Here is a 12500-nt window from a genome sequence, read left to right on the forward strand (position 1 = left end):
GAGGAGAGGAGAGAACAGGAGAGGAGAGGACAAGAGAGGAGAGGACAGGGCAGGAGAGGACAGGAGAGGAGAGAACAGGAGAGGAGAGGAGAGGAGAGGAGAGGACAGGACAGGAGAGGAGAGGAGAGAACAGGAGAGGAGAGGACAAGAGAGGAGAGGACAGGGCAGGAGAGAACAGGAGAGGAGAGGAGAGGACAGGACAGGAGATGAGAGAACAGGAGAGGAGAGAACAGGAGAGGAGAGGACAAGAGAGGAGAGGAGAGGAGAAGACAAGAGAGGAGAGAACAGGAGAGGAGAGGAGAGGAGAGCAATGAGAAGGGGAGAGGAGGATGAGAGAAAAACACAAAAGGAAGAGTAACGAGGAGAAAGCAGCTTTACAGACATACATACACACACACGCACACACAGACACACACACACGCACACACAGACACACACAAACATGTGCACACATACACACACAGAGGAATGGTGAAAGCAGCTTTACAGACATACATAAACACACACGCACACACAGACACACACAAACATGTGCACACATACACACACAGAGGAATGGTGAAAGCAGCTTTACAGACATACATACACACACACGCACACACAGACACACACAAACATGTGCACTCATACACACACAGAGGAATGGTGAAAGCAGCTTTACAGACATACCTACACACACATGCACACACAGACACACACAAACATGTGCACACATACACACACAGAGGAATGGTGAAAGCAGCTTTACAGACATACATACACACACACGCACACACAGACACACACAAACATGTGCACACATACACACACAGAGGAATGGTGAAAGCAGCTTTACAGACATACATACACACACACGCACACACAGACACACACAAACATGTGCACACATACACACACAGAGGAATGGTGAAAGCAGCTTTACAGACATACCCATACACACACACACACACACACACACACACACACATGTGCACACATACACACGCACACACACACAGAAACGGTGAAAGCAGATTTACATACGTACACATGTCTTCCCCTACTCTCTCTCTCTCTCTTTCTCTGTCTCCCCTATACTCTCTCTCTCTACCCTACTCTCTCTCTCTCTCTCTCTTTCTCTGTCTCCCCTATACTCTCTCTCTCTACCCTACTCTCTCTCTCTCTCTCTCTCTCTTTCTCTGTCTCCCCTATACTCTCTCTCTCTACCCTACTCTCTCTCTCTCTCTCTGTCTCCCCTATACTCTCTCTCTCTACCCTACTCTCTCTCTCTCTCTACCCTACTCTCTCTCTCTCTCTCTCTCTACCCTACTCTCTCTCTCTCTCTCTACCCTACTCTCTCTCTCTCTTTTTTTCCCTCTGTCCCTCCAATCTCTCTCTCTCTCTCTCTCTGTTCTCTAATCATCTCCCCCTGGCTGTGTTGTGCCCCCCAGTTCCAGAAGCCTCAGGAGCATTACCCCCCATTCCGCTTTGGCACCGTGCCCAACGGGAGCACCGAGCGCAACATCCGCAGCAACTACCCCGACATGCACACACACATGATGAAGTACAACCAGAAGGGCGTGGAGGAAGCACTCAACAGCCTTAAGACAGGGTGAGCACACACACACACACACACACACACACACACACACAATGAAGTACAACCAGACGGTCGTGGAGGAAGCACTCAACAGCCTTAAGACAGGGTGAGCACACACACACACACACACACACACACACACACACACACACACACACACACATACACACACACACACACACACACACACACATGATGAAGTACAACCAGAAGGGCGTGGAGGAAGCGCTCAACAGCCTTAAGACAGGGTGAGCACACACTCACACACACACACACACACACACACACACACACACACACACACACATACACACACACACACACACACACACACACAATGAAGTACAACCAGAAGGTCATGGAGGAAGCGCTCAACAGCCTTAAGACAGGGTGAGCATACACTCACACACATACACACACACACACACACACACACACACACACATACACACACACACACACACACACACACACACAATGAAGTACAACCAGAAGGTCGTGGAGGAAGCGCTCAACAGCCTTAAGACAGGGTGAGCATACACTCACACATACACACACACACACACACACAATGAAGTACAACCAGAAGGTCGTGGAGGAAGCGCTCAACAGCCTTAAGACAGGGTGAGCATACACTCACACACACACACACACACACACACACACACACATACACACACACACACAATGAAGTGCAACCAGAAGGTGTCCAGGAAGCATTCAACAATCTTGAAACAGGGCGTGGAGGAAGCACTCAACAGCCTTAAGTCGGGATGAACACACACACACACACACACACACACACACACACACACACACACACACACACACAAACACACACACACACACAGACACACAGGAGTTATATTATCATAGTCTGAATTTCCCTCATCATGCCTCAATGCTTATCTAATCTATACTCAGTCAAGGCCCTGTAATAAGCTCAGCCATTCCCCATATAGTCCCCATACGTTGCAATGCAGTAACTTATTCTTTTCAGGTAATGATGACATTATGCTTTGAGAAATATAATATTAAAAACTACTTCATACATCATTCTTCTTCGAACATATTTTAGCTGAGGTCCTAGCCTGAGTTATATGCTCTAGCTAGCACATTTTTCAGGCTGGCAGCATGGTTATGACACAGAATGTAACTAGATGTACCACATAGCGGTACAAAATATGACCGCCGCTCAGTCCTGTACATCCGTTCCGCGAAAATAAATCACACTTCAATTTGTCTCCATCTTTTACTCCATCCCCCACTCTTGAAACTTTTGTGTATGCTTGTTTGGCATGCCTGAGTGTGTGTGTGCGGCTGCACAGAAAGTAGCCTACTGGTGCTGAAAAGGTGAATAGATTGTAGAATAGCCAAAGAAGATGTAGCATTGTTATAAAACCTTTAAAATCTCTAAACAATCACAAGTAGGGCAGTTCATCACAGTTCATCCATTGCAACTGGATTGATGAAAGGTCACTTACACCTGTAGGCTACATTGTATTTGGGAAAAGCAAAAGGTATCAGCATAATGTTATTTATTTATTTATTTATTTATAAACAAAAACATCTGTCAGTTCCGTGCCGTTTTCAACAGCTATCAAAAACAAAGGTCATTTTTGGATGGATGGATTTTTTGTGAATGTTTCTTCTTCGACATAAGATTTTAGTCATCTTTAGTTCATGTAATACTTTATTGTCAATGCACAAATTAAGTAACAGTAGTCTGAAACGTTATTGTTAATGCACAAATTAAGTAACAGTAGTCTGAAACGAAATGCTGTTTTACATCTAACCAGTGGTGCAAATAACTGACATGTCCAAATGGGCCTTGATGAAATGCGTCGCTAGACTGTTCATACACATTTTAACGGGCCAAAGTTGAAGAGCTGTTGTCAGTTATTGTTCGTGCAAATATAGGCTGATTCATGTTCCCTTGCATTGTGTAACTGAGGTCCATGGCTAGTCTGGCTTTCACCAGACCAAGCTCAATCTTTTAAGAAATCAAAAAATAAATAGCGGGCAGATCAGGCTGGGTTCACCCAGCCTAGTCCATAGGCACCCGATATTGTTTAATTTTCCGATTGAGATATCCACGCTCTGGCTATTCTAAATGCAAAAATGCATCAGGGAGTTATGACAAAACTGTAACTAACAAACTAGATCCTAATATTAGCTTCCCTAAGCTACAGGTAGGCCTATTTACAACATAAATTGTCAATAGGCTATGCTGGCGACACAAATAAAATCTCCTTTGGAAACCAATGGCTTACGCCTTACAGTATCAAGCGGACTTAAACTGCCATATCGTGGCGAAAAGTTGTAATAAAATTCACGCAGCTCCATGAGTCAAGGAAAGCGCAAATGAAGTAGCCACTTCTAAATGGGATCCACTTGGGGCAGCAGCTCAACCATGTCTGGGTAGTTTGATAATATGCAGTAGGGCTGAACGATTTATTGCATTTGCGATAATATCGCGATATGATGAAACACGATTTTCAAACCGCAAAGGCTATGTGACGTCACCAAAACGCATTTATACTTGCGCTTGCCGACGCGCCACCGACTCTTCACACCCACCACTGAAGAAGCAAAAAACGTAAACAAGAGGACCAGCTAACAGTGTCAAGAAAGGTCTGATCAGTAGAGCTACTTTGGTTAAAAATAAACCTTTTCATTACCTTTTGCTCAAACCTGCCATGTCCCTGGTTCTAGTTCATAATTCCCCTGTGCTGCTACTCTGGCTGGTAACTTCATTCACTTGTCCAGCTGACGATTAAAAATCCACGACTGTTGAGGCTGCACAGCAGCCATTCACCTGTGCACTGGGGACTTTGTTTACTGGAGTACAATGACAGTGGGGGCATTTGCGATATCCAAGGGGGTTGGCGGCGCAAACATTTCATCTCACAGGTAATGCATTGATGCATAATGTTATCCGCAAGTAGTTGACACAGCTAACCACCCAAAACCCAGCTGTTCTAACATTAGCTTACCAGCTAAGGCTCTAGGCTACATACATGCTGCTAACTGCTGATAACTTTGCCTGTTTAAAGAGTTTTGTCTCCGCGATTGGCTTTGTTGTGATATGAACAAACTGGTTAATTTGCATGCATGCGTATTGCGCTGCGGTGTTGATGATGCTAACCTTTAGTTAACACCGAGCAGAACAGTCATTTGGCCGCATTTATTTCCGCTGCAACAATCTACAGTAGTTTGTTCCGATTTACGTGCAAGTAGCCTACAGAGGAGAGGAGCGGGCGGGTGTGTGTGTGTCCACTAGATGGCGCATCGTTGCAGTGAGACTTAATTTTGTTGGAAGTTAAAAGTGGGTTGGAAAAACAATTGACGCTCACTTGCTAGCATGCTCAACACACAGCTGGCGCCCCCTCCAGTCCGCTGTGTGACCTTTAACCCTTCTGCCCACTGCTCACAGGAAGCTGGACGCGTTCATCTACGATGCGGCGGTGCTGAACTACATGGCGGGGAAGGACGAGGGCTGCAAGCTGGTCACCATCGGCTCTGGAAAGGTGTTTGCCACCACGGGATACGGCATCGCGCTCCAGAAGGAGTCGCGCTGGAAACGACCCATCGACCTTGCCCTGCTGCAATTCCTTGGTGATGGTAATCCATACGTGGGGTTTGGTGTGTATGTGTAGTGGGGGGGGACTCCTTCAACATCACGTGTGTGTGTGTGTGTGTATTCTACCCATGCCATGCCCATACCGTGTCCATGTGATAATCCCTGTTGGAGTTCATTACACTGGACACATGTGTTTCCTCATTCACTGGTGTCAAAATAGACTAGTTAGTTTCAAAATAGTGTGTGTTTGTGTGAACATAACAAATATTCATTGTTACACAGTCGGTGTGTGGGTGTCGTAATGTCCATGCAGATGTTTGCATTGGGGCTGGTAATGTTAATGTGTGTGAGTGTGTGTGTGTGTGTACGTGTGTGTGTGTGTGTGTGTACGTGTGTGTGTGCGTGCGTGTGTGTCCAGGTGACACCCAGCGCCTGGAGACGGTGTGGCTATCGGGCATTTGTCAGAATGAGAAGAACGAGGTGATGAGCTCCAAGCTGGACATCGACAACATGGCGGGCGTGTTCTACATGCTGCTGGTGGCCATGGGGCTCAGCCTGCTGGTGTTCGCCTGGGAGCACCTCGTCTACTGGAAGCTGCGCCACTCCATCCAGCAGTCCACGCACCTGGACTTCCTCCTCGGCATCAGCAGGGTACAGGCACACACACAGACACACACACACACACACATACACACACGCACGCACACACACACACACACACACATACACACACACACACACAGTACACACACACACAGACACACACAGACAGAGACACACACACATACACATACACATACACACATTTAGTAGTCTCTGCACCTGGATTGATCGCCATCAGCAGGGTGAGCACATGGTCACAGACGGTCATACACGCAAACACACACACACACACACACACACACACACACACACACATGGCCATGTTCTAGTCCTAACCTTTTTAAAGAAAGATTCATCTTTTTGAGTATTTTCTGTCACTCTTACTGCTGTAATAGTAAAGCTAGTTTTCAATCAGGACTAAGGAGTCATTAGATGACACCATTTTGTCCCTGGGCTGTAGAGAGAAAGCAATCAGTCTCTATGTTAAATTAATGTCAGTCTATTGTCACCATGTCAGAACCTCTTTGTCACCGGAGGACACTGATATGGTCATTTACTCTGACCCTTGGGACTCTCTGGTTGACTTTTTTTACCCTGACTAATGCTCTAAGATATTCTCTCTCTCTTGCTCTCTCACACACACCTACCCACACACACACACACACACGCACGCGCACACACACACACACACACACACACACACACACACACACACACACACGTCTGAGGAGACCCTGTGCCCTTGTTTCAAAGTGACCTGAAGGCTTCTCTGTGACATACATTTAAAGTTAAATTTAAATATTGAAACATTTAAACATTTCCCAGTTCAAATGACCTTCAGTGGTCTTCTCTGCAGGGCTGTTTTAAAAAAAAAAGTGGGAAATATTTTTACTTTTATTTTATTTTTTAAAAAGTTTTACAGTCTTTTTAATTCTACATGTGTAGTCTTATTCCAAACGTTGTACTGCCACAAAGTTTTATTCATGTGTGCAGCAGACCCCCACCAGATCAGTGACTCATGCCTGTGTCACATCCTCCCTCCATGGGCTCTTGATGGGGAGAATAGTCCATGATTGGCTAATTCACAAGTAAATTGGTCCAGTGATGGTCATCTTTATTGGAAAAGGGTCTTTTGTTTGCTGTTTCACTGGACATGAGAAAAGCAATCAAGAGAACAGTGTCTTCTGATGAGATTGTGGTAGATGTCCAGCTCCCGTCGTTAAGAGGAACAATCGGACTGGAATAGAAATGTTTTATTGAATGTTGGTAAATTCACTCAGCGTGGTTATAGTGATAAATGTTTCTGACGTAAGGCTAAGTTTTATGTACAGAACAGAAGCAAACTCATCAGGGCTGCAAAAAAAAATAGTTTGAACTTTGCCAATTAATCATGACTGGGCTCGCCCAGAGATAAAGTCTTCCAGCCTCTTTGCCAAATTACTGCAATTAACTGCATCATTAACTTTAACTAACAAAATCTGGCAGTTTGGAGAGTACAATCATGGTGTTTGTTTCCCCCATTTCCTCAAGAAGGGGATGAGAAGTTATAAATTACTACCCAGGAGCTTCAAATCCTGAATCTTGATTTTTTTTTTTTTTTTAAAGACATGTCTCTTTTCCGTTTGTCCTCTCAGGGTGTGTACAGCTGTTTCAACGGAGTGGAGGATCTTGGAAAGCCAGGGGGCCTGCAGAACCCGGACATAACGACCAACTACGCCCAGGCCAACATGCTGAAGATGCTGCAGACTGCCAAGGACATCGTCTCGTCCACCAAGGTGGAGAATTCCCTGGACAACGCCACCAAGACCATCGAGAACTGGAGTCGCTATGGCGGCAGCTTACCGGCGAGGATGCCACAGGTAACCGCCACCAGCGCCACGGAAACGCTGCCGGGCCACTTCTCCTACATCGGCAACGTCCCCGAGCACCACGCGCCCCTCCTGTCGTGCCCCCCCACGCCCCCGTACCCGCTCCAGTACAGCGACGCCCTGGCGGCACCCCAGGCGCGAATGGTGGCGCGACCCACGCCACTGCGCTACACGCTGCCCGCCCGTGGCACAAACGCCATCTACGACGCCGTGGTGCCCGTGTCCAGCCTCAGCCTCAGCACGCCGCACCTGGCCGTGCCGCCGCCCGCGCTCAACGGCACCCCCTACAACGCCTACGGGGAGCTGCAGGTGCCGGACATCTACGCGGAGCACCGCGCGGTGGAATCTGCGGTGGGCGTGTGCGTGCGGCCGGCCGAGAGCCAGCGGCGGAAGAAGCGCTCCCGGAGCCACGCGCTGGACGCTCTGGACCTGCGCCGCTGCCCGGAGTACGCCGAGCCGCCGCCCGTGTGTGTGTACGGGAAGAGCCCCGCGCTGGCGGCCGGAGGCGGCGCGGGCAGCTGCGACTCGTGCGCAGCGCGGGTGTACGGCGAGGCTGGCCCGGTCCCGGTGGGCCACGAGGACGTCCCGCTCGTCAGCAAGCGCAAGGCCCACCGCCGGCCGTCCTTCCTGCGCGCCACCTGGGGCCCCGAGCGCGTGCGTCCCCCGCCCGCCGACAGGCTCTCGGTGCTGACCGCCACGCCGGCCGCGCGCCACGCCGACGTCCCCGACCTGTTCCCCTGCGTGGAGGTGTACGGCCGTGTGAGCGGCGGCGGCGGCGCCGGACTCTGCTACCCGGCACTGGACCCCCTGCGGCTCGCCTCCCGCAGCCACTCGCGCAAGAGCCAGAAGCTTCGCCACTCGCAGTCCACGCGGCTGCCCTCGTACCGCGAGGCACTGCTCACGCACGCCGACGCCGTGGGCGCCCGGCGCTCCGCCAGTCTGCTGCAGCGCACGCCCACCCGCGTGACCTCCGACCCCGCGCTGGCCGTGTGCCAGCGGCCGCTGCCCTACGGCCCCGTGGAGCTGTGCCACATCTTCCCGTGTATGGTGCCGCGGGCCGACAGCGTGTACGGGGGCTACCGCGCGCCACACACACTGCCCCACGCGCTGACCCACGAGGAGATGCTGGGTGGACGGGTGGGGGATGGGGAGCAGCCCATGGTCTGGGGAAGGATTTCTAGTTTGGAGTCAGAGGTGTGAGAGAGGACCCCTCACACACACACACACACACACACACACACACACACTCATTCACTTACTCTCTGTCTCTCTTACCCACCCACACACACAGACTGACTGACAGACCAGAAAAACTGCCTTTTTCATCAAAGCAAAAAAAAATTAAATACCCACAATTCACTGCAGTCTCCTCAGTGTAATAACAGGAGACGCCGTTCTCTCTGCGGTGGACGGTCTGGTGAGCAGCGGGTAGTACTGTCCCCTTCATGGCTCCCTGTCAGCGCCAAGCTGTTGGAAGGCTGGACTTTCTGCACACTCCAGGTGGACGAGTCCCATTCTGTCTCAGCGGAGACACACGAGGCTGCTCTACGTGTACATACAAGTACCCTCTCTGGGTCTTTGAAAGTGGATTTGGTATTCCTCCATGTAATCCCATGTGAAGTTGACTTTTACAAACTCTTTCAGACGTTCTGAAATATCTTGTGATGTTGTTTTTCTAACACCAGGGCTAGCTAACTGTGTTTATCTAAGAGTTATTCTACAGTGTCTTTCAGACACTTTGGGCCAGATGTACCAATGCTTTTGCGCCCACTTCAGGCGTATTTGTTTCGCAACGTGCGTGTAAAATCATTGTGAGGTATGTACAAACAGGCCGCAATGATGTAAAAGCGCAAACTGCCCGTCGCGGGAGCTGAAAGTGGCAGATTGCGTTTTTAATGTCATGCATATGCATTCATGGGAGGATCCAGGGGAAAGTGGGAGTTTAGCATAAAAAGATGGGAGGGGAAGAGTAAAGAGCGCCTAGTTATGTATTCCGTGGTATGTACAAAAACTGCTCCTGAAAGCCCACGTCTATTCTGCGCCTAAATACTTCCGCCTTGTAAAAGCAGGTGTTAATCCAAATTGCAGTTCAATGCATCAATAACAGAACCTTTCAAAGACAACAGAATCGCTATTTAGAGCACCAGTTTTGTAAGTCTTTGTACTATCAAAAGCAACATTAACTTTCGTTGGTCTTATTTTCACTTTCACGTCATTCACTTAAACTTTCCTACTTGCTAGATTTGACCAATCTTCCATAGCCTACGTGCACAAGTAGTTTGAGTAGAACTACTGATCTTCATTATCTCCCTGCTTGTTCACATCTTATCATGTATGGTATTATTTCATGATCGCTAAACGTTTGATTCTTTTTAATGTTGTCATCAGTTAACTTCATTCAACTGCGCTTGTATGTAGGCGCTGCCATTCAGTTGTGGACGTTCGTAAATTGCGTTTATGGGCGGAGAAAGGCAGAGAAAGGCGCAGTTTACACTAAGGATTGAACGATTGATAAATACGACGGAAACTTGGGTCTGACAGCATTCGCAATCTGCGGTTTGTCCATGACGCTGATAACGCTACGTTCACAAATGTACGTACATCTGGCCCTTTGTCTCTTACTCTCTCTCTCTCACACACACACACACACACACACATACACATAAACATGCACACATAGATGCACACACACACACACTTCTGTCAAATGTCAGTCTGTTTTTCCTCTTTCCTTTCATTCTCTCCTTTCTCTGTCTTTTCTTTCTCTATCTAATTGTTTTTTTTTTTTTTTTTTTTTAAAGTAAATAGAATTATTATTATACTATTATCAATATGACCCAAGATTATTCACACTTTAATAAAATCACCACAGGCCTATTTAACTGCGCTCCGGTGCTTTGGTTCTCTCTGTGGGCCGGGTGGGGTGGGGTGGGGTGTGGTGGGTTTCAAGGGGGTATTTGAGTGACAGACAGACTTGTGTCAGTGATGCCATGGGAGTCAAGCAGAGGGGAAAATAGTAACTTAATAATTACATTTACATAAAAATGTAACTCCTGAATGATGGTCAGAATCACTGATCACTGACAATGTTATGATGTCATTATTGCACAAATAACAAAAACAGAAATACTCCCAGTAAACAACCACTACACATTGCAGAGAAGGAAAGATTTTGGTGTCCATTTGGACCCTGCAGTCTTAGAAAGTCAACAATATCGACTAGTCGAAAAAGGCTAAACTCACTCAGGAAGCTTGATAGAGCGGAGTGTGTGTGTGTGTGTGTGTGCAGCTCAAGGAGATGTCTGCTTTAGGTGGTACAGCCTGAAAGCCCATTCCTGAAAACATTTACATTTACAACTACAGAGTGAGCTGATGTCTTTGAAGCACTTATCTTGTGTTCACATTCACACAGTGTTGAAATATGCAACGGAAGCATGTGTGTGTATGAGTGTGTGTGTGTGTGTGTGTGAGTGAGTGAGTCTGTGTGTATGTGTGTGCGTGCGTGAGTGAGTGTGTGTATGTGTGTGAGTGAGTGTTTGTGTGTGTGTGTGTGTGCATGTGTGCTCATTTGTGTATTTCTGAGTGATAGCCAGGACCATCCTATCACTACCACCTCACCTGAGTGTGTGTGTGTGTGTCTGTGTATCTGTGTGTGTATGTATGTTGAGCATCCTCTCACCATCTCACCTGAGCATGTGTGCGAGTCTATTTGTGTGTGTGTGTGTGTGTGTTATCCTGCATCACAAGGTGACCCTGGACTGAGGTAATTACTGAAGACTTTTATCAGCAGATAAGTAGGATCCTTGAGGAGAGGCAGAGGAGCGAATCCCGCTCTCAAAAAAAGCCTTCCTTTTCTCATTCCATTCCAGGCCTGGCTTTGTCCTGCTGCTGCCGGCCGCCACCGCCACTGTTGATGGACCAATAACAGTGATTTAATCTCCAGCTTCTGCCTCTGTTCCCCCACTATAAAGGCCTTTTCTTTCTCTGACTCGCAGCGATGCACAGACTTCAGAGCAGACGCCCGGCTCTCACACTGTATTTCATTTCCTTACAAAAAAACCCACCAAAAACCTGTAGGAAACATTTTGGCTGAGAAAAGGCAGGGCACTGTGTTTGTTTCTAAAGAGAGCCTTATTGAGAGATTTGCGCAGCTTGATAAATGACTCAATATGTGCATACGAAAACACCAGGCAGGCTAGACAGACTGGGGCTGGCCATTGGCCGACCGCTGGAATAGGCAGCAATACATCAAATGCAGCAGGTAGCCGCCGAGAAAAATGATCCGCATTTAAAAGTCAAAGGGGTGCTGGTAGCGCTCGACACGTCTGCACACACACCTGGAGAGAAAAATATGGTGGGGCATTGAGTCAGGAGTGAATGACACACACACACACACACACACACACACACAGAGACACATGCACACACACACACACACACACACACACACACACACAGTGAGGGCATGTCCTTCCTCTATTTATATACGCCGAAGCAAAAGAGAACAAACTTTTGAATATGTGTAAAGCTTTAATCTATACTGCTGTGTGTGTGTGTGTGTGTGTGTGTGTGTGTGTGTGTGTGTGTGTGTGTGTGTGTGTGTGTGTGTATTTGTGTGTGTGTCAGGCTAAGTATGTGTATGTACATACTGTGCATCTATCCAAGGACACTTGTTTAAGCGTTTTACAATGACATCAATTTCACTTTCACATTCCTCAAAGGTAACCCTGCCCACCCTATCTAAGGGCTGAGCCACACCAGGCACGTAACTGAAGCGTTCCGTTCGCGTTGCGTCTGCTGCAACAATTAGCTTCCATTATAATCAATGGAAGTAGCTACACCAGACGTGACAGTGGAGCGTATGTTC

At 48.0% G+C, this 12500-nt stretch overlaps 1 protein-coding gene across 1 annotated transcript in view; it reads left to right on the top strand.

The window, feature by feature from the left end:
- The window catches only part of grin2cb (glutamate receptor, ionotropic, N-methyl D-aspartate 2Cb), a 59794-nt gene extending 50336 nt beyond the window's left edge, over positions 1–9458 (top strand). The window contains exons 10-13 of the mRNA XM_042087652.1: positions 1431–1591; positions 5016–5203; positions 5581–5813; positions 7400–9458. Coding sequence (XP_041943586.1) covers positions 1431–1591; positions 5016–5203; positions 5581–5813; positions 7400–8833 — 2016 coding nt within the window. The 3' untranslated portion in view covers positions 8834–9458. The remainder of the gene's footprint in view (positions 1–1430; positions 1592–5015; positions 5204–5580; positions 5814–7399) is intronic.
- The last annotated feature ends 3042 nt before the right edge of the window (positions 9459–12500 follow it).

The sequence above is a fragment of the Alosa sapidissima genome, chromosome 3 (genome assembly GCF_018492685.1).
Source record: "Alosa sapidissima isolate fAloSap1 chromosome 3, fAloSap1.pri, whole genome shotgun sequence".
In the NCBI taxonomy this organism is placed as follows: Eukaryota; Metazoa; Chordata; class Actinopteri; order Clupeiformes; family Clupeidae; genus Alosa; species Alosa sapidissima.